Source organism: Ciconia boyciana, chromosome 10 (assembly GCF_034638445.1).
Source record: "Ciconia boyciana chromosome 10, ASM3463844v1, whole genome shotgun sequence".
NCBI lineage: Eukaryota > Metazoa > Chordata > Aves > Ciconiiformes > Ciconiidae > Ciconia > Ciconia boyciana.
This window is the reverse complement of record NC_132943.1, coordinates 36,239,636-36,262,641: the sequence shown is the minus strand read 5'-3', so window position 1 is coordinate 36,262,641 and position 23,006 is coordinate 36,239,636. Positions and strand designations below refer to the sequence as shown.

Here is a 23,006-nt window from a genome sequence, read left to right as displayed (position 1 = left end):
AGAGGGTTTCAATGCTGTTCTTCTGAAGTCAATCACCTCAGCCAATATACCTTGGATCAGCTGTGTATTTTTTCCTAAACCATTTAAGTGGGTTCAATTCCAGGTGCTATGCAGACTGGAGTAGCTGCTGTACACCCACATGTATACAGACTCGGAGATATACTGTCACTTGGGAACATCCAAGGGAGTCATACTTCTTTACTTTTGGGTGAATGACATACATGGGGGTATGAAAGGCAGAGCAGCAATTAGCAGAGCTGCCACATACATATATCACTTTGCATCAGCTGCAGCAAAAGTGTCTGTAAAAAGAGACTGTAGCCCTGTAGTTATTCCGAACTGACCTTTTTATCTAGCTATAAACTACACTTATGTCAAAGCTTTACTATATTAAACAAGGTCATGTCTCTCAGCAAAAGATAGTAGGATAATCACCACATGATACTGCAGTCAATAAAAGCCAGTGAAATAAAAGTGCAGCAGAAATAGAAATCTGATTGTGGAAAAAGCCAAGCAAGAAAAACGTTAAACCTGAAACATTATACTTACCCGAGGACCAAATGGGCCTGGAATGCCAGGACTGCCCTGTTCACCAATAGGACCCTATACAGAAGAAATTATTGTATCATTGTGACATTTAAAGCATATTTCTTTAGTTTTAAATAATTAGTGTGTGATATATACAATTCTGTATGAATAGGATTATAATATACGTGAACAACGTGTAGTACCTTTCCCTCTTACAATTCATTTTCATTCTATTGTTCTCTTTTGTCACAGAGTAACAACTATAATCGTAATTTAGACTAACAGAATTTACTGGTGCTTGGCTATATATAAAGTTGTTTCTGCAGAAAAGCCTTGCTTTCATTTAGAATCAGATTGGCTTACAAAAGAGTAACCGACAGCGCTATTATGAAGTGGAAAGATGCTTTGGGTGTTGGGGTTTTTTTGTTGATTCTTTTCCTGCATGTTGAAACTTCCAGCTCTTGCACAGGATCAGTGAACAAACGTAAAAAAATTAAGTTTTCCATGGCATTTCCATTCAATTGCCACTGAAATCATGAAGTTCTTGCAAATATGAGTGAGAGAGACTATCACAGTCCTCATGGGATTTTGCATTTGATTCCTTGACTATACAGAGTTCAAACACTGGCAAAAAGCATTTCACACTCTAATGTACTTATCTGAAATTATCAACTTTTGTTATCATCTTGTGCTGACAGGTCATAAACTGTCAGTGATCGGTCACTGCAGGACTGGCACAAGTGGAACAAGAGTAGGAGAACACATATCTTGCAAAGCACAGGTTTACCTCATCATGCAATGGTATTGTAAAATTTCATTAAAAATACTAGCAAGCGCAGACAGCCAGGCCACTCACAAACACCTCGTGGGAAAAAAATAACTCGTTTGCTTTTTTTTCTATTTTAAATAACTATGTTCCTGATACATTATTTAACTATTAAGGAAATAAAATTATAGTAAAAACAGAACAACTTACGGGAGGACCAGGAAGACCTTGAAGCCCAGTGAAACCCCTGTGTCCTTTCTGGCCCCTATCGCCTCGATCTCCATTGTCACCTTTGTCACCACGAGGTCCTTGGGGACCCTGTAAATATCAGCGATGAAATGTAAAATTCTGAACTGGAAAAAAAAACCCAACCTCAGAAACCCCTCGTGCTTTTAGACTCTGCATTCAGACCTCCTTCACTTCTAAAGCTAGAAAGAAAGTGATGCTGGGGCAGCTCCAAGAATCTCAATTTTTTACCAAAGAATAAGTAAATAATTACAGAAAACTGTGTTGTGCTTAATGATAGTTGTGGTAAATTTATTCTATTTAGCTTCATAATACAGTCAAAAAAACCCTGCAATAATGATATTAAATAATTTACATAAAATTTTTAAGATTAAGAAATTTCTTTGCCTTACTGCATATGGCAAATGACTGTTGTAGATGAGATTGAACTATTGTGGATCTCTCACAGACTCATAATGATAAAATGTATGTTCAGTATGAAATCCTCCATGTTGCATCTTTACTTCTCACAGCTCTTTTCACTTTTGCTATGATTAAAGTACAACTGAAGTTACATTCCCTAACTACAGACAACAACATTCAGGCTTCCCAGTACAAATAGCTTGGTTCTATTACCGTCAGAATTTCATTCTTGGTATTTTTGATAGTTTCAAACTTTTTGTACTAATTCAAGAATCATTGGAAAAAATGGCTTCTGCTTTCAATTCTATATTTCTTAGCCCAAATTGCATGCTAAATTTCTCAATGCCAGACTCCAAATACTTTATCAATGGCATCATTATCACTAATGACTCAATAAACTTTTCCTGTCTCCATATGACATCTGCTTAGGGACAGGACAACATTCTTTTGAATTTCCCAAGTTTGCAATTAATTTTTTGTTCCAAGCATGGCTTGTAAGAGACTTATGTAACACAAAAAGATGGGGTTTGTTTGTTTTTCTATTTGGACTGAAGTCAGAATCTCTTGGGTTGAATAAGGCAGTTTCATGGGAACAGGTGACTTTGTTATATTTCTGCCATTTTTATCTAAAAATCTGCTTTTTTGTTCAGCATTCATTTCTTTACCCCTTATTGGAATTGTCAAACACAGACTCTAGCCATTTGCTAACTCAGGTCCTACCATCATCCAAGACAGTAACACACTCCAAATAAAGAGGCTTCCAAAGCATTTGTTATTTGTCTGTGAAGTATTTTTAAAGAAAGCGTAGAAATACTAGTGTATGCAAACACATTTGTACAGCTTTGCAGCTCAGAAGACTACCTGCACCCACTTGCAACCAGAACACTAGAAGTTAAGCTCTGTTCAGCATTCTAATTTGGGCTCCCTTTCTCCTACACTTTCCTGTAAAAAGTATCTCAGATAAAACCACTGTGACCATGGAAAACTTACAGGCAAACCTCTTTTTCCTGCACGACCTGGGGGACCCATCGGACCTCGAGAACCCTACGAAGATTGCATACAGAAGATATGTGAAGCAATGCACAAAAGCATACACAGTAGTTTTTTGATAGGCAAAGTATTAAAAAAAAAACCACCTCTCACTTACAGTTTCACCTCTTTGACCTGCATCTCCTGGAGGGCCAACAGGACCTGGAGTTCCTGGACCCCCTGGGGAACCTGGTAAGCCTGCAGGGCCGGGTTCACCACGATCACCCTGCAAAACATAATTTCAACGTTATTTATCTAGAGAGGACTGGACTAGACCAAAGCAACAGGACTCTGGCATTGCTAATTTATTTTCTAGCAATTACAATCTACAAAGATATTCCTTCTGTAAGAACTCAAATCTGAGTTTGTGGAGGCAGGTGTTCTTAGCCAGGTTTCCTCAACTTTGAGAGGTACTACTTATTCAAAGCTGTGATACACTTTCAGAACAAGTTCTCCATTCAAGTTAACTGAATGAAGAGAAAATCTACAATAAGTCAATAATAAAATGGAGATTTCCAGAAGTGACTTAAGAAAACAATATATTCTTACACGTTCTCCAACAGCTCCATCTCGTCCAGGAGTACCGTCATTACCAGCAGGTCCCTAGAGTTATGGAATAAAAATAGGGCTATTGATTAGCTTTGTAATCTTGCATTTCTATAAGAAGAAATAGAAAGTTGTGCTCCACCTCTAACTTCAAGTTGAGGAGAATAACCACTAGACTCTCTTTTTTTGCATGTTACAAGGCTCTAATACTTACTTCTGGACCAGCTTCACCTACAGGTCCAGTGGCACCTGACTGGCCAATAGGTCCTGGGGGACCTTTATCACCAGGTGGCCCCGTGGGACCTTGTTTTCCCGGTGTACCCTAGAAAAGATGAGAAATATCATATTGAAATTTTAATCACAAAACAAAGAAAACACAAAACAACTGCTGCCTGCAAAACACTACTCATTAATCCAGTACCATCAACATTTGTAAATTCCAAAAAACTGTAATTAATGGAAGTGTTCTGATAGATTTTGAATATATATTTAATAGACTGTGTATTTTTAAGCAGTTTAATTGTGTTAGTTGCTTTTGAATAGGCTTTTATTGACTAGAAGCTGCACTTGACATTAGTCTCTCTAGTAGCAACTCTCTAAGCACACATTCCCTTGATATATCAGTATGTCTGATGGCATTATCTGCAATAGGTAAGGTCTTTTTGACTTTGGAAAAATATAATGCAGTTTGAAATAAGTAACATGATTTTTTTTTTTCTGTGTGTCTGTCTCAACACAAAAAAATCTTGTTAGCTTGGAATAATTTCTGGCCAAATTTAACAATAAATTGACTCTATGGATCTAGTGGTAACGGCAGATCCTCCACACCATCCCTTTTACTAATACTGTATTTAATTAGTTGATCTCCTGGATTATTAGGCTTTCCAATAAATATCTATAAATCCTACATGAAAGCAAAGAGAGCACAAATGGCCATTTTGAAGATTGTAGTTCACAATTTGTGAAACAGCAGTTACAGAGTATTTACTCACATTCAAGTGACCTTTGGGCACTTAAATGAAGAGTCAGGGGTTGTTTTTTTCAAGGATCTAGTTTTAAGTCAAATAGGAACATTTTAGCCAGAAGTCTTAATGCTATTACCCACTTACTCTTAATTCGTGTTCAGATCTTCCATTATGGGAAACACAATCTCCCACCTCATGCATTTGCATGAGATTTAGTTATTTACTAGTCTCTCTATATTTGCTCCCGCAATCGGAGTTTTCCAACTTTCTCCTCGTGCTATGGGGCACTATGGTCTCAATCCCACAAAGACAATGAGAATGCCCAAGCTGGTGGCATATTGACTTGGTTGTTACTTACTGCAGGACCCGGCAGCCCTGGCATGCCTCTTTCCCCTCGCTGTCCTGGCATACCAACAATACCTCTTTGACCAGTAGTTCCTGCTGGACCAGGGGGGCCATCTGGGCCCTGAAATCCACAAAGGATAAAACAACATTACTATCATTTCAGTAGCAATAAGTATAAGTAACAATGAGACCAAGCCTAGAGTTGGTCTAGGGAGAATTAGTAACATAACCAGGACGTACCGGCTGCCCATCTTCCCCTGCATCACCCTTGTCTCCAGGACCACCAGGAGGCCCAGCTGGCCCTCGATCTCCCACACGGCCATGAGAACCGGGATCACCACGAAGACCTGGGGGACCTTCTTTTCCTGGCTCACCAATAGGCCCAGCAGGCCCTGGAGCTCCCTAAGAAGATTAAAACACCTCGTTACATTGGACCCTTTTCTGATCAGGACAATTAAATTCTAAGGACTGTGTTTTGATTAACTATAAATATGCATACTCTAAGGAAGACCCAAAATGTGAATGAGCTAAGAGCTATTATAATCTCATTTATGATCAAATAAATGAGATGAAATAAACACCTCATCAAATTATGTCCAAGCTCCACCCCTCTCCCCCCCACAATTTGCAATTCCAAACTCCCTCCTTTAAAAGACACACTTTTTTTTGTTTCTCTCTTTCTTTTCTTTTCTTTTTTTTAACCTCAGGTAGGCAGCTACTGCTAGAAAACTCACTCTTGCCCATTCTCTCCAATATCATCAAGCTAAAGTCCATATTCAAACTTTTCATTCACGTGGTACAAATTAGTGTTTTAATGGACCTTTGTTCATTTCTCAAATACTTTTAAAAGACTTCACACGTATATTATGTTTTCCATCAACTTCACCTTTTGATAAACTCACAACGACTCAATAACTGCAACGACTCAATAAACTCAAAGACTGCAAGTTAGTTTTCTCATCAGAACATTAAGACACATGAAGAGAGTGACACAGTTCTCTGTGTGGAGTTGAATCCTCGCTTGTTGATCCACAGCTAATTTTTTTTTTTTTTTTAGTGTTTCTGAAAATGTTTAGACATAAGAGATTTTGTGGTTTTGTTTTGTTTTAATTTATTTTAATGGATCTCATGAGTAACTCCCACTGATGAGATAGCCCAGCAGAGGCCTCTTCCTTTTCAAAAAACTCTAACTTCAGTCACCACTGAAGGGACAAACAAGTAAAAAGTACAGGAAGATACAGGTTGTTGGTTTGTTCCTGTAAGCAATTAAGTCATTAGAGCAGCTTGAACAGCTCAAAGCCTACTTAACCCAGTGAAAAGTCTTGCACTAATTTGGACACACGACCGCTGGATCAAGCCCAAGACTAATGAGTTTTATTTAATGAGGTCAGATGTAAGCATGCAGTCACAGAAGTCAGTACTGACGAGCTGTTCTCTTATATAGCATCAGGCCATAAACACTGCTTCACCTTTCCTGCTTTATTTAGTCTTCAGGTTTTCAACGACCAGTTTATAAAACACACCTATTAGACACCTAATATGACAACTGACTTACAGTAGGTCCTGGAGGCCCAACTCTTCCAGCAGATCCTGGGAATCCAGTAGCACCCTAAAAAACATTTTAACGCCAACTTTATTGAAAGAAATACAACACTGGTTACCTCAAATGTTCTCAGCTGAATTAGTGAGCAAATGTTATAATTACAGTCTGTAAAAAACAAGCTGAGATGAGGAATGATACACACATTACATAAAATTTCAGTATTAGACTATCTGCAGTCAGGTCACAAAAAATACAATCTACTACTTACAGGTGGACCCTGAGTTCCTCTACCACCTTTCAGACCGGGAACACCTGGAGGACCCTAAGAGGAAAGGAGAAAGAGAGGGGTGACAGTGAAAACCCAGAACATTTTAAATAAGCAAGATCAGCCTATACCACTAATTCTCTGACGATGTTACTTATACTTACCGGTGGACCAGGAGACCCAGCAAGACCCTGCGGTCCTGGAGATCCAGCATCTCCTTTCTGTCCAGGTTCTCCAGGTTCACCTTTCACACCTGGCTGACCATCAGGGCCCTATAAGAAATAAAATTTAGAAGAGACATCAGGTCAGAGAATACCAAATCTTTCCAGCCTAACAAATCATTTTGTAGGGAATTTCTAGAAGGCAAAAAATAAAAGGAGAACAAATCAACCCAGAAAACACTGCATTTGCTTAACGGTTCAGTTCAAGAGAACTGTAACAGTTCAGCACAGTCTTTAGAAGATCACAGATGAGATTTTCTGAGCAGTCTGTGAAGTCAGTATTTCCATTTAAAATATTTTCTTATCTAGCTCACATTTTTCTTTTCTTTAGATTTTCTATATTCCTCAGCAGCTATTACATACCTAAAAGCAAAAGGGACTGAACAAACATTGTCTTTTCTAGTCTTTTTTTTCCCCACCAAGGGAAGCAGGTGCCTAACTCTTTGTGAAAGGTCTGAAACAGAATATTTAGGCTGTGGGAAAGTTTAGGGTATTCACTGGAAAATTCACAAACCTTCCATTTGGTCCATCAACTCATTCCAGCCTTCACTACTCATGGAGCAAATCTTTGCTACCTTCAGTAGATGACACTTCATAACTTGCCTCATTTTAATCTCAAAGGAGCAACATAGCATATTCATGAAAATATGAAATCTGGTGAACAATTACATAATATTATCAACAAAACCACTTTTCAAGTGTCTAGGGTATTTATTGGCCCTTTTCTTTACTTGCTATACTGATGGGAAAAACAAAATGTGACTCACGTTCCAGAACACTGCAGTATTATTCATAATGAAGGAAACTAAGTATGTCAAAGCATGACAAAAGGAAACTCATTAGTGTTACAAAACACATACCGGAGGACCAGCAAAACCAACAGCGCCAGTTGGGCCATTTTCTCCTCGGGAACCCTGGTCAAAAAAATTAGAGTAATTGTATTTAACAACTGTCTTTCTATATACAGTATAATTTACAGTTAAATATACAAGAAAGGATGTAAACTATTTAGTGTCATAAGTGTGACTCTATTTTTGCTCTATTAGTCAGAATCAAATGATCTTTTAATCACCAAGTAAATGATGTTAACCATGATGTTAAGATCCGCCGTGTGTTCAAGACTATATTTAAACTTTCAGAATTTAGAGATGGAAGGCATGAGCAAGCACTAAAACCACAGTAGGAGAAATTCTGCTCACAATCACTTCCAGAGATAGCATGATTAGCCAAAGAGCAGACATTTTATGCAACCTACCATTCCAATCAGATAGACTGGGAAAAAAAACAGTAGTTCAAAGATGTATTCTTCTACAAGGTCAGTATGGGCTATGAGCTGCTTCAACTGAGCTTTCCACACAACATTTGTTTGGAAAAGAAGGAGCTGAAGACTGCCAAGCTCCAGCACTCCCTAGAGGGGTGGAAGCTGTTCCAATTTATACTGGAAATAAGATTGTTCTGATTTATGACAGAGATATAATCAATTCCAAGCAGTATGAAGGACCTAGAAGGGCTGAGCCTCTAATTCCCTAATCCAAGTCAACACTTAAAATCCTTAAAATCACAAAGAGACGGAAGATGACAAGAATTAACATAACTAGATGAACTAAGGTATATCTCTTCACTTTGTCCATCTAAATATTTGTATGTGTACAGTCATATGTGGTATGGGCATGCTTTTAAAAACATTTAAACAATTAAAAGTGGTGGCATACTTTCAGGAGTGAGGTAAACGAGGGTAACTCTCTGTAAAGTTTGCCCTAAAACAAGTGTAGGACACAGCAACAAAATTTGCTAATAGTTTTGCAAGTGCACAACATCAAGACAGAACTACAGATTTATAGTTTTGCAAGTGCACAACATCAAGACAGAACTACAGATTTTGGCTACAAAGGAAGGGGAAGAAAAAGAGGAAAATATATCAGCAAATGAGACAAACGCCTGGAGTTTGGATCAGTGTTAGATATTGTTAACTTATGCCAGGCAAAACCCAAACACGTTTACTCACAGGGTTTCCACGGGAGCCAGGAGGACCAACTAGACCTCGAGGGCCTGGTTCACCCTTAAAACAAAATTCAAGATCATTATTTCCCAAGTAACTTATTTGGCAAGTAGCAAAAGTATCAATGAAGTGTGATAATATTAAGAAACTTCAGTAGGGAATGGAATAATAAATCTGTTTACCTTTTCACCAGTGGGACCTGCTGGACCCATTGGGCCTATTGGACCAGGGAGACCCTTTGGAACAAATTAAGATGAAAGGAAGTTAGAGAAGTAATGCTTCAAAACAGTTAGTTTAAAACTTCACATATGTTACTATTTCCATATGCTTTTTCATTCCTTTAAATTATTCTCTTTTATCTCTGAAAACTTGTTGGGTCTTCTTATCTAAAACTGACTTGCATTTCCTCTCCCAGTGACCAAAATCGCACATCTCAAAAGACCTGCTTTCCTTCATTCTCTCTTTCTTCACTAATTTCGCCTTCTCCTTTATGCAGTGTTTATGATAAGGCCAATGATAAAAAAATGCCCTGGCGTTATTTTGCTCTCTCAGGAGGAAATTAAGTCCTTTTTCCCCACTTGCACGGAAGCTCTCTTTATTTTATGCTAGTATTTAACTGTTTAAATTAATTTTAAAGTGTCCATCATTACTTTTGAAGATTCATTTATATCTTGCAAACTCCTCAAAAATGTCCTTTTTCTCTTAATGGGGCAGTTAGGCAAATAGGTTGCAAATTCTCCATCCAAAGTCATCAACTCCACATAATGATCCCACAGCACTAACTGTATCACCTTCTTGAATATTTAGATATCCCAATTACAACTCTCTTTCATTAGAAGCAGAGTACCACAAACTTGCACCAAGTTTGTCTTGAACAAAATTGCCCCCTCCCAAAAAAAAAAAAAAAAAATTGCACTGGAACTTAGTTCAAACTGTAGAGAAATAAAAAAAAAAAGAAGGCATTAACAAAGGATAACGCAGTGCCATCAATGCTCTAGTGGTAGGTAGAAGAGATATCTGCAGATATCTGGCTTTAGAACAGGGATGTACATTTAGCTCACCATTACTTTACCTGTTCATTAAGTTACTGTAAGCTATAAGCGTGCCTTACAATGACTAAGAACTGTTCTGTATCTTCGGATAATATCTGACTTATATAACTAATTCCAGCTCACAGCTGGTAATTTTAAGGTAGTGCTTCTGTATACTAGGGTTTCTCCAAAACCCTTTTCCTCTTTAACTATAAATTTAGTCCAGGCAGGATCCTCATCTTTTAAACATTCCTCAGATTTCCAAATGCCTACAGCTAGTACTCCAACTGGTTTGCAAAACCCAAGAATCTCAGATATATGTGATTGATGTAAAAAGTAACTCCAATAACTTCTGGGAAGAAAATATGGTCAGTGCATACACAGCAAACCCAGTGCATTTGGGATTATTGGACAGTTGGTCGATGTAGAAGAGTGTGTGCAACATGTCTTGAACATGTCTTGAGTAGACTAGCCATGTTATTTATGCACAGGAGATTCAAAACTTTCCAGAAGTGTCAGCGACCTACTGCCCATATGGGGCTTGGTACATTTACAGGAATTTTCACTTGTGAAACTCAGGACAGACTGTGGGCAACTCAATCCAAACAATAAGGAGGCATCTGCCTTAGTCCAAGAGTCAGAGTGGAAGGTCTGCTTTTTGGCTATTGATCTCTGCCTGTCCCTATTTTTATATTTTTACTACAGTCAGCTTAGCTGAATCCCAAATCAACACGTTACTTCTGGGAATCCTTTCCATTGACATCTTAACTCCCGTTATTGATGATACAAAACAGGGGCCTGGAACACAGACATCCCAAAACATTGTTGCACAGCAGTCTTGAAAAACTTGAAAATTTGGAGGGTAGGGGTAATGAGAATGACTATCAACGCATGATATCCCCAAGTTGAGTAGTGTTTAACTCTATGAGCTGAGTACCCCTAGCACAATAAACAATCTTGTGTGTGTGTGAAGAGTAGGTCTAAAAAGAGTGATAGATTTACTTACTCTTGCCCCATCGTTGCCAGCTGTACCTTCAGCTCCTTTCTCACCTATGCCGCCCTAGGGAAATTACCCAGAAAGTCTCAGTTACGACACTGAATGCTGAGTAGTTCATACCCTGGAATAATTGCAGTATTAAGAGACAGGTGATTCTACTCAGGACAACAGAAATAAACAGACTTACTCTATCACCCTTTGGGCCAGGCGTTCCAGCGATCCCTCTTTCTCCAGGCATACCTTGAAGACCCGGCGGGCCTGGATCACCAGGCGTCCCACTAGGGCCTGGGCTTCCCTGAAGCAAATAAAGAACAAGTTGTTGTCTATTAATCTGAGAAGTATCTTCATCTCTAGGCTGCAGAACACGCTGTGCCTGTGTTGAAGTCTCTGGGGTACAGTTTTAAGTAATAATTTTCTCTTAAATTTGGACTTTATTCATGTCCAAATATTTTTCTTTTCCCATTGTGTTACTCAGGAAGTTCAGTTGTAATACCGTAGTCCTTCCAAATACATTAATATTTACTCAGAGCATATTGGGGATGAGAACAGGCAAAAAATGAAACTCAAGCATCTTTCTACCTTGATGCCACAAGGGTTTATTACACAAAGTAGCTACAGGTAGAAGTTGCCAGAGGCAGAGATGCTTTATTTATTTATTCTTTGCTTCTCACAGCTCATGTCTACTACAGGTCCCACATTACTAGAGGCACTCCCTACTTGGGGTGACCTTCCTAGGCCCAATTAAATCAATTGCAGGTGAAAGGCAGGCATGCAGGTTTCAGCATTTTCTTTTAAACACTCGCCCTTGCTAAGTGTCTTTGTGTAAACTGACATGGCTCTTAAAACATTGCTAGAGGGTTTTCTGCAGTTCAGAAATGGCTTTGCTCAGTTCTACTGAGAAACACAAAAAACATCTTAAACTTCAGACCTATATGAATTAATACAAAATGTGATTTCTCAGCATTTAAGTATCTCGCAAGTTATTAATACTGTTATACTGCAATAACTTGTATGTCCTCCTAGAACCCTTATATAAACAAGATACATTTCATGAAAAGATATCCCTTTTATAATAGAAAAGCTCTCTCTCTTCTGTTCATGCAAATAAGCAAAATTATACATTACATCACTGCAGCAACACAAATGTCCATTCAGCTTACCTTCGGACCATCAGGACCATGACCTCCAGCCATACCCTTTTCACCCTGGAGTCCTGATGCACCTGGTTCTCCCCTTTCCCCTGGATTGCCACGTTCTCCCTACAAAATGGAAAATTATTACTTATTGTCCTGGTTTCAGCTGGGTTAGAGTTAATTTTCTTCCTAGTAGCTGGTACAGTGCTGTGTTTTGGATTTAGGATGAGAATACTGTTGATAGCAACAACTAAACCATCAGTGTGTTAAGTAGTGCTTACACCAGTCAAGGGCTTTTCAGCTTCCCAGGCTCTGCCGGGTGCACAAGAAGCTGGGAGGGGGCACAGCCCAACTGCCCAAAGGGCTATTCCATACCATATGGCGTCATGCGCCGTATAGAAACTGGGGGAGCTGGCCGGGGGCAGCGATCGCTGCTCGGGGACGGGCTGGGCATCAGTCGGTGGGTGGTGAGGAACTGCATTGTACATCACTTGTTTTGTACATTTTTTTTACCATTATTATTATTATTATTTATTATTTTCTCTTCCTCTGCTGTCCTATTAAACTGTCTTTATCTCAACCCACAGGTTTTACTTTTTTTTTTCCCGATTCTCTCCCCCATCCCACCGGGGCAGGGGAAGGGAAGGTGAGTGAGAAGCTCTGTGGTGCTTAGTCGCTGACTGGGATTGAACCACAAGACTTATTTAGAAGTCAGGGTACAGTTGTGGTAGACAAAATCCTAAATGCACTGTAAGTGCAGCACTGCTATTTGAAGAAAGAGCCTGTGAACAAATTCTAGGAGAACAGTTTATGCTTTTATTGTTAAAGGTAGGGGAAATAGCATGTTGCTCAGCAAACTAAAAACTGTCATTTCACAGCTGTAAACCAAACCATTTAGCAGCTGGTACTCAACAACACTTCACGAGCTACGAAACCATTAAAGGTGGTAGGTTTTACAGAAACCATCTTAAAACATATCCATGTGTACAACCATTTTGTTGGCAGGAAAAAAAAGTCGATTATTCACTTTAGCTGTTAAAGTCCATATTATATATCAACTTTCAGCCTCAGACAACTGTTATGAATGTTTAAACTCTGAAAGAAAATACTTACCCTAGGGCCCAATGGACCAACAGCTCCAGGATCTCCAGGCACACCCTAAGCAGAACAGAACTCACCATTAGAATGAAAGCATTATTCATAGCTTTATAGTTATGGAAATTAGGGATAAACACTTTCATTTCCAAAGTACTGTGAATGTAGATGGCTAGTTCTGAATATTATCTGTCCATGACAAGAGGAGATAGTCCCACTGAGCCCAAGAAGATGGTCAGATTCTAGTAATTATTTTCTCCAGAAGCAGTTCGCAGACAGCTTGCAGACTACATCAGTACATATTTTGAAACAGAGTGGGAAATTAAATTACAAAGAAAAGAAAAGCTAAAACTATTTTATGAAGTGAATTCTTGTTAAATTACACAGAAATTACCTGATCACCTGGCTTTCCTCCCTCACCTGGAGGACCTGGTGGCCCAGGCAAGCCCTGTAAAAAAGTAAATATAATGGTCACTAACATGATAGAAAGTTATGTAAATCCAGATTTAACTAAGACACCAAGAATATGAACGTAGCCTTATACTCAGTACAAGAGTATGCCCTCAGAGATGCCCAAGTGAAATAGTTACATGAGTATTGCACCGAAGTGTTTCCCCCCCTCTAAATGAAATGGCAGTCCTTCTTTAACATTTGTAGGACATATGCATATCAGCGCTAAAAATAAAGTTCTTTATAAACAGAGATCAACTTAATCAATACTTCATTACCAAAACAATTCTTTTGCTCCATATTTGGAACATCTTTGAAAAATCTCCAAATTAAAACTGAAAAACAACAAAGGTTTTCTCAAGGGATACAGAGCTGGTATTTAAGCATTTGCCAGTTCAGTTTAGTGCACAGCTGATGTGAAAGCTAAGTATCATTAATTATTCTGAAAAATCACTGCCTTAGTTCTGAAGTTGTGTTTTGTTACACATCACTTGATTGAATTTCTCCAATTTAAGTTGATAAAGACATGGATGGCTTTTGGTTGGTTTTTTTTCTTTTAAAAAAATGAATGCACTTACCTGAAACCCTGTAGGACCTGGAGGGCCTTGTTCTCCTCTTTCTCCTGCCAGACCCTACACAAAAGGAAGTAATAAGTATACAGTAGAGGAATACGGGCAGGCTCCACAATTTTTCTTCTCTCTTAATATGTATATTTTCAATTATGTATTTGTTTATTATACATTTTTACTTACCCCAGGCCAATATATACCCTATCTAAAAGATGTAATAAGATGTATCTTCTTTCTTTAAGATCCTCCCCCCAAAAATTCTGTGCTGACAGGAAAACACTCAGTTCTACTGAAACTAAGGAAGCTAGGAAAATAAACTATGAGAAAATTTTGCTCCATGCACCATTTTTTGTAATGGTCAGTAAAAGAAATTAGACTACTAATATATATATTTTTCAATACAAAACTTCCCATTTTTCTGTGAAACTTTTTTCTTTAAATGTTCTTGGGATTTTTTGTTTGGAATCAACAACTGGCATGAAGATAGAAGCAGAAAGAGTAATGAATGGATGGAGCGACTGGCAGGCAGGTAGAGTTGACTTACTGGTGGGCCAACAGGACCGGAAGGACCAACTTCACCATCTTTACCAGGGGCTCCCTAAATTAAAATGACATAGGAAGAAGGAAAATGACATAGAAATATTGTATAGTGAACATATATAACAGAAATCTGTAATCACTTCAAATAAAGGTCACACTCACTCTCTGTCCTGGGACACCTGCATTGCCTGCTTCTCCGGGTTTTCCAGGATCACCCTAATTTGTAGAAATAAAAAGGACTATTTTTAGATACTTTTCTCATCCATTAAAATATATGGAAATGTTTAAAGTTAAACAGATCTTGGGTACCAGGTGCCATACTCACACTACTACCCTTTGGCCCAGGAAGGCCCATGCTTCCTGGCTGGCCTCTGATTCCTATTGAACCTGCTGGACCTGGACGTCCATCTTCTCCAGGAGCACCCTACAGAGATAAAACATTTTCCACATTAAATTATAAATATATTTATTCATAAGAACCTATTTACCCCTGGAAAATGTTTGTATATATAAAAAAATAACATTAACCTGGTTTGGTGCTACAGTTATCAGTCAAAATGTCTTTAAAGCAGACATAGCTTTAGCCATACTGCTGGATTTAACCAAATACTATGCAATTATTATGCTATGCAATTATTATGCTATGCAATTATTGTGCCATTATGTACAAATACTTCATTGTTTCCTTATAGGAAAGTTAGAAAAGATATTTAGTTAAAAATGGTTTAAAAATATTGCAGCAGCTGCTAAACAACAGACACTGCTACACAGATAAAACTAAAGGAACATTATCTGCACTAATTTTTGAGCTGGGAATCTAAAGTGAACAGTTAAAAGAGAAGATGAACCTTCAGAAATCAAGAAAATTCAAATTAATAAAAGTAATTTCAATGAGTTGGGACCTTTGAATTACCATGGCATTAACTGAAAGGACTAATTTTTGTGTCTCTTACCAAGGGGCCAAGTTTTCCTTCAGGGCCTTGAACACCTGGATTTCCTGTCAAACCCTAAAAGCGGGAATAATATGGGTGTTAAGGTTGTGCATATATTTCTAGAACAATAGAGAAATGTAAATAAATCCAAAAGATATGCTCAGTTACTACCACAAGTACAAACGTCTCTGTATCAAAGGTCTTCATCCTCGTCTTCACTTTACAGCTTCATCCCCCAGTGCCTTTGATGTTCCCTTTTCCTATTCTCTCTTTTCTTGTTTTTACACCTCTTGAGCTTCTCACAGGCTGATCTTTATTTTGCCAACATTACCCAGTGATCTATATCACATCTAATACTTGCTGCTCCCTTTCTCTCCTTTTGTGATATTCCAAATACTTCTCAAATATTTTTCCTGAAAAAAATCTCTGCATGACATGCACCACTCAACTATGTAAGTTATCAATCACCAATTTAATGAAGGTTGGCCTTCAATTCATGTTATCTGTGGCAACTATGTGATTTACAAGCAGACTTCCTTCAGTTGCATTAGCTGGTCTCAATCAGGGCTATTTCTCCTTTTTCAAAGACAAATAGAACCTGTGCTTCCCATCATCAGCAGGAAAAAAGAGAGGTATTTTGGCCTTTACCCTTTAAGTAGCCCCACTGAAACAAGTCTATCCTTGTATAACAGCTTCTTAATTCTACAAAGTTCATTGTTGCCTTTTGAAAATGAAAAACATTGTGGTTTATAGGGTACTGCTATTAGTTCCTTACCCTTGCACCTGGGAGGCCAGGTTCACCTGGACGCCCAGGATCTCCCTGGCCTCCTTTAGGACCAGAAGAACCTGCTGGACCACGCTCTCCTTGGGCACCCTAGAAAGATACCAATGGGCTACTAGTTAACAGGTAGAACAGCAACAGTAAGAGAAGGTTAAATAAAACAGGTATCTTCTATGAAGGACCTATTTTTGCAAACAGAGTTCCAAATCATTAACACTTTTATCATTATTACTTTTTTCCCAAATTATTACTTAAAAGTTGTCTCTTCCATAAAGCAAATTTATATAAGAATTTTAGAATCCCTGTATTTTTACTAAGAAGTTAGGATTTTACAGAAACACTAGACAAATACATATGTGAGTCACTTCCCTGGAAGTGTTATAGCAGTTCAGAAAGCCAAAAACAGATAAGCCCATCTGTTCAAGGGACAAGTCTAGAAAAACTATACCACACACAAAGAAAAGGCAATTTTTGAAATAGTTACCTACTATAGAGCAATACGTAAAGCAATATAGTAGTAGAACAGGTCAATGTCTCTTATCTATTCACATTTCAGCATGAGGGAGCATTAAGTCAGGGACAAGCAAGCAAAGCTGAACATCACAGGAATTGAAAGTGACTTTTCCAAAAAAATTTTAGTCTCAAAACATTCAGATCCCTCTTTGGCATTTGTCAATTCCTTTTGATGCTGCTTCCAGTGATTTTGAGGATCTGCTTATTTGCCCAGAAGCAGATGTTTTTAATGGAACACTTCCTTTCTATATATCTGTACGTATGAAAATTTAAAAAATGACCCAATAAAAGATGGACCCTTTAATTTCATTTACCTTTGGTCCAGGCAAGCCATCAGAACCTGGAAAACCACGGTTACCAGGAGCACCCTAGGAAAAGCCATAGATACAAGATTATCTTAATTTTTACATAACTTATTGCAAATAAAGTACTAGATTTATGGTTTAGGGGTTCAGTTTATTTGCTTAGAACTTTCTTACTTCAATACTTTAAATTTGGGGGGTTTTACCACTTGGAGTTGTAAAACTATCAATGTTTCATTCATGCATGCTGAACAGCTCCTTCTATGTGAACAGCCTCATTGAAAGCAAGATGACCTTTTGTACAGGCTTAAGCAAAAAATCTGCAGATTAGCTTCTCGTATCTCCATTATTTCTCCTGCCATACTATCCTGTGCACTGAATCCACAAATGAAAATATCCAGTGTAAAAAATAATGCACAGTGTTAAGTACTGTTAGGAAAATAAAGTTTGACTACACCCACAATGAAGCTGTAAGAAAATTCATGGTTAGGTCAAGAGGTTTTTCAGCTTAGAAGTGCATCTCTCAAGACATATTACTCCTTTGGATTGCTTACCCTCTCTCCAACAGGACCTGGTGGACCTACTGACCCTGGATCACCTCGAGGACCTCTTTTCCCTTCTTCGCCTACAGGGCCAATAGGACCCTGGGGACCTTGTGGGCCCTAGTGAAAGTAATATGTTTTTTAAAAAAAATCATTGTTAAGCTCACCACTTCTCAGGTATATTGAAACAGACTGTCTTCTAAACATCATAAACATTTTTCCAAATAAAGGAGAAAAAGAAACAGGTTTTGAATCAGCTAAAAAATGCAGCTTTTCAGCATCAGCTTTTCCTCTTACAATGTTTATAAGCTAATATTTAAGTAAGAATTGCACTAGGAATAAACAGTAATTCTGTTTGGCTGTACAGTGCTTCTTATAATCACCTATTTGCTCAGATACAATAATTTGTATTTATTATTATCAAGTGGACAAGCTGCAAAAGATTCAAAATGCAGTGAGACTCTAGTAGAAATTCTCAAAGGAGAAGACAGTGGTAAGGAAACCATTACTTCATCTGTACATTTTTGTCAGTTACTACGTGATTATTTAACTAGGGAGAAAGAAAAACTAAAGATTGGTTGACAAGTCAAACTGACTCCAACTCTGCAGAATCACTTTTCTTCCAAAATTCGCATGGTTACAGCATGGAATTACCCATGTTCTCAGAAAATCTTTCACAAATATTAGCTGTGTGCTGAGCAGCTAGTCATACCAAAAATGCATAAATATTTATATTATTTTAATATATAAATAAAACATAATTAATGTGTACATAACTGCTTAAGCATAAAATGTATTAAATGTAAGTTTAAAATAAAAAGGACTTTTTTATTATGATTAACACACAGACCTGTGTGCTCTTAAATGTCCAGAATCACATGGATCCATTTCACATGAGATGAAGAAATTAGAATACACTCATTCTGTGTGCTACAGAAACCTCAGCAGATGCACTAATTGGTTTTTCTGTCCCCGAGTCCTGCAAGGCCTATATTGGGTAGGTGATTTATAAGGTCAAAGGACCTGCTTCGCCCTTCATTGTTAGTACTGTCTAGCCAAGTTCACTGTGGTTTGTCTTCCACAATAACTACTCTCATAATTATGAGCATCAGAAAATTGTAAGGATCTGTTCAAAATACTCATACAAGCCTTTCTGATTCCTTTTCATCTTACAAAGCATGTGGCGACTTACAGGTTCACCTTTGGGTCCTGCTTCTCCCTTGAAACCTGGGACACCAGGGTCTCCCTGAAAACAAACACATGAATAACAACCATAAGGTTAAAACTCTGCATAAATCATTTGACCATTTTGTATTATGCTGTGAGACAGAAAAAACAGTTCCTAGTTTAGTAACTAGTTGTAGGCAATACAATAGGATGCTTATAATGGTTTGTCTTTCCCCTTAGCATGCTTATTTATTATGATGTTATCAAGACAAAAACTTAAATGAGACAATTTCAGGAGATAACTGTTACTGTTTTTCCAAGTTTATATAGATACTCTTCTTTCTTAGACCTTTAAGAAAGCAAAAACAGTATTTTGGACACACAGAAGATTCAGAAGATCCGAGTCTCAGCATACTCACTAGCATGCTATTAATTTATTTAAAGGAACCCCACTGCTAATCACTTTCATAGGGTGACACGTTTGCAAGACTTTACAATTTCCACAGAGACAAAGACATCATTACCGGCTGGCCTCGAATACCAGGTGGGCCAGTACTGCCTTGTGGTCCTGGGGAACCAGGTGGACCTGATAAACCAAGGGGGCCTCCAGTGCCTGGAGATCCCTACAAATAGAAAGAACAGCAAGCACAGTAAGAAAACATAATAAAAATAAGGAAATAAAATAAATTCACTTACACAATTTCTTCAAGAGGTGATATTGATTACTTACAGTAGGGCCCTTAGCACCCGGGGAGCCATCTGTCCCTTCAGTACCCTAAAGATAACGTACCAATCATGAAAAGTAATTTTAATGAGGAGGGTATCGATAACAAAAGCAGAAGAAGATAGTTATTTTATCCACTTTACAAGACAAAACAATAAAGGCTGTTAAATAAATACAGCAACATAGGATCTACTTGTGCAAATGCTAATATGGGCAACAAAGCATGCAAGTTAATGTGATTTTTAATCTTTAAGATCTTATGTTTAAGCTAAAGCTTTACAGTACTTCTAGGATTGAGACTGTATCAAGCTCTGTAACTTTAAGTTTTCCAAGTTGTTTTAATTAAATAATAAAATTTTCAACAAAATAAGCACAAAACAGATGAATGAGACCTTTCCTTTCCTGGGAAAAAAGTAATTTGAGCAAAACTCAGTGTCTATCAACGGGGGTATTAAAATTCCCTATAAACAGGCAACATGCACAAGCTGAGCATTGAGGAACTCAATTTAATGTACTTACAGGAAGACCTTGTGATCCAGCTGGGCCCTGTGGACCTGTTTCACCTCTTTGTCCCTGAGGACCTTCAGGACCACGAGGACCCGTTGGACCTGCTTCACCCTAAGATTTCAACATGAGAAAACAACTGGAGATTATTTTGCTCTAAAAAGTAGTGCTACAAAGTAACTAAGGAAGAGTACTGAGATTGTAAAGCAATTCAGGTTTTGAAATAGTTTATTATCCTTAAAATAGATTTTTGCTTATCTAATTCTGCTTCTACTACTTCAATGTGAATGTAAACATTAAAAGTACAAACAGAATTTTTCCTCAATGTATTCCTCAATTCCTCAATTTTCCCTCCAAGGACAAGGAAACTTTCTACAGAGAAGCAGCACTATATCCAGTGGCCCAAATCAGATCAAATATTTTAGACAGACATCTCTCTCTAAAATCCCAGTATGTATCTGTAATTTGACAACTTTTTTTTTAGCTTCATTAACAGCTAAGGCTTAAGATTTAGAAATGATAACATATCTGGGGGTTTTTTTGCACACTACAGATTAACTCACTGTTGCAGCACTATATTAAATATAAAATCCCTGTAAGATTGGACTGGATGTTCTAATAAAAAAAATTCCTCCTGGCACCTCCTTTGAATTTTATCTTTATATAGGAAATCTGCCTTTTAGAACTGATGGCTGTTAATATCACGTCTTCGTAACTGAAGTCCACATCTTCATTGTATAGTCTGCTTAGCTTTTATGAGTTCAAAGCAGCTATTCCAATTTTACATCATCTGATGATCAAACTTGAAGGTAGCTCCTCCTTTTCAAAAGCTTTCATTGATTCATCATGGGACAGCTTCTCCAAACATTTATTTAGGTATTAAGTAGTGCTTTGCCATACCAAAACATCCTATGACATGCACTAAAAGGTCTATCATTTAATTGTGTACATTATGTTAATACTCTTATTAAGACTTGTTTCCAAAAAACTGTTTCGTGAATGTTGCCAGCTTCACAACAACACAAAACATCTGCTGAACTTTGCTACCTGACTAATTGAGAGTTTCTTCTCATATAATTTTTTCCTATCATGTTTTAGGAGTGTAAAGGAACAAAGAGGAGCAACTGGATGGAGGGCAAGTATAAGAAGTATAAGGAAGCTGTATGAATTGTCTTTTCTATCTTTGCAGACATATTCTCAAGGGTAGGGGAAAAAAAATGGAGCACTTTATTGAAAAACAAGAGAGGAAAGTCCCACAAAGACAGTGCTGCAGCCAATGAAAGTTTTCCATTTCAGCCCAGTCACACAGAGCCACAAAAGGTGGTAATCATCATGTGCTCTCCTGTGATAAACTGCAGTACATCTCTGTTGGGGTTCAGGCATTTGCCTTACCAGTCTAGGTCATCTCAAAAAGTGTTCTCGGCTGAAACTGGAAGTTTCAGCACTAGAAGGTACTGCTTCCACACTGTCTTAGACTAGTTCTCGCAACTTAACTTGTAGTAATGCATCTTGTTATTCTTTGAATATACTGGACAGGATTCTGGAGGCATAGCATGACAGTCATCTTATAATCACCCCTTTGCTCAAGCAGAAGTGAAAGCAAAGAAAGTATCCTAACTGTGGGGAATTGCAATTGCTTCATTTGGCTTCTGATTTCTATCTTCTGTCTCAAGGTCTTGACTAGGATTGATTTCACAGCAAATCTTAGGGACCTGTATATATGTCAGTCTGAACTCTGTGTAGTCTAGTACACATTTTTTAATTCTGTGTTGTTAGACATATTAAAAAGATATTATTTTATTTTTTACCTTTACACCAGGAGCACCTGGAAAACCTGGAGAACCAGTTATGCCAAGTGGGCCCTATAAAAGACAGACACACAAAGCTATAATTCTGCAGTTTAGATCACACAGATTACTATCTCATCACCGGGTAAATACGGTTCTGGGATCAAATGTATTTTTTAGTCATAAAACATTTGTTCATAACAAAACCAAAATAACTACAGATATCATTTTTCTAAGTGATACGCATACATTTTATGGAATTGTGGTGCAGTATTTTAATAATGTATTTACTGACTTCAGCAAAGTTACAGCTCTTGCTTCAGCTATTAATGCACAAATTGCAATGTACACAGTTGACAATTATTATAGCATTTGTTTTTCAATTTTAGTTTTTAACAAAATATTATATCCGCTTTTTATACCTATGCTACTGTGGTATGGTAATGAAAAGATCAGGTATTTGTTAAGCGATCACAATTTGTCCTACAGAATGTAGCAAAGGAGAGTTTCAATTCTTTTAAACTTAAAATAGTGATCTAGAAAAAAAGAGAAATACAAGCCACCTCCACATTGAAACAATCGGCTTGCTAGACAGTTTTTTTGAGGTAAGCAACATGACAAGTGAAAATATAATTAAAGGCTATGCAACTACATATGCCCTGCTTCCTACTCTTCTGCCCCACCGAGATTCCCAAATTCACAGCCAAATTCATTTGCAAGCTTTAAAACACAGATTTTGTATCAAATTTTCAAGGCTGTATAGACAAAGACGTTCAGCAGAGACAGTTTAACGCCTGGATCTTTGTTCAGAGATAGGCAGGTATTTCTGGAAAAGAAAGCGGAGGAAAGGCTGGGTGATGGCACACCATGAAACACAATGCTGTGCAGAGGTACATCTGCAGCTCTCAAAACCAGTATAGCTCTTCCCAAATAGCATTATGTCTTGAGACAGTTGATCCTCTATCTAAGAAGGGCTGACAGCTTGAGCAGACCGTAGTATTGATGCAGCTACAATATTTCTGGCTCTAGAGTCAAATTCTTGGTGCATTGCACTGCAGAGTGTAGGCACACCTCAAGTGGCTGC

At 37.8% G+C, this 23,006-nt stretch overlaps 1 protein-coding gene across 1 annotated transcript in view; it reads right to left on the bottom strand.

Moving 5' to 3' along the window:
* COL5A2 (collagen type V alpha 2 chain) overlaps positions 1-23,006 on the bottom strand; it is a 115,395-nt gene that overhangs the window by 8,191 nt on the left and 84,198 nt on the right. The window contains exons 18-49 of the mRNA XM_072874642.1: positions 21,944-21,997; positions 20,151-20,249; positions 19,638-19,682; positions 19,432-19,530; positions 18,933-18,986; positions 17,753-17,860; positions 17,211-17,264; positions 16,378-16,476; positions 15,624-15,677; positions 14,996-15,094; positions 14,833-14,886; positions 14,675-14,728; positions 14,140-14,193; positions 13,506-13,559; positions 13,130-13,174; positions 12,044-12,142; positions 11,071-11,178; positions 10,893-10,946; positions 9,038-9,091; positions 8,862-8,915; positions 7,717-7,770; positions 6,800-6,907; positions 6,639-6,692; positions 6,383-6,436; positions 5,068-5,229; positions 4,841-4,948; positions 3,732-3,839; positions 3,521-3,574; positions 3,090-3,197; positions 2,933-2,986; positions 1,505-1,612; positions 550-603 (exon numbers count right to left, since the gene is read on the bottom strand). Coding sequence (XP_072730743.1) covers positions 550-603; positions 1,505-1,612; positions 2,933-2,986; positions 3,090-3,197; positions 3,521-3,574; positions 3,732-3,839; positions 4,841-4,948; positions 5,068-5,229; positions 6,383-6,436; positions 6,639-6,692; positions 6,800-6,907; positions 7,717-7,770; positions 8,862-8,915; positions 9,038-9,091; positions 10,893-10,946; positions 11,071-11,178; positions 12,044-12,142; positions 13,130-13,174; positions 13,506-13,559; positions 14,140-14,193; positions 14,675-14,728; positions 14,833-14,886; positions 14,996-15,094; positions 15,624-15,677; positions 16,378-16,476; positions 17,211-17,264; positions 17,753-17,860; positions 18,933-18,986; positions 19,432-19,530; positions 19,638-19,682; positions 20,151-20,249; positions 21,944-21,997 — 2,421 coding nt within the window. The remainder of the gene's footprint in view (positions 1-549; positions 604-1,504; positions 1,613-2,932; positions 2,987-3,089; positions 3,198-3,520; positions 3,575-3,731; positions 3,840-4,840; positions 4,949-5,067; positions 5,230-6,382; positions 6,437-6,638; positions 6,693-6,799; positions 6,908-7,716; positions 7,771-8,861; positions 8,916-9,037; positions 9,092-10,892; positions 10,947-11,070; positions 11,179-12,043; positions 12,143-13,129; positions 13,175-13,505; positions 13,560-14,139; positions 14,194-14,674; positions 14,729-14,832; positions 14,887-14,995; positions 15,095-15,623; positions 15,678-16,377; positions 16,477-17,210; positions 17,265-17,752; positions 17,861-18,932; positions 18,987-19,431; positions 19,531-19,637; positions 19,683-20,150; positions 20,250-21,943; positions 21,998-23,006) is intronic.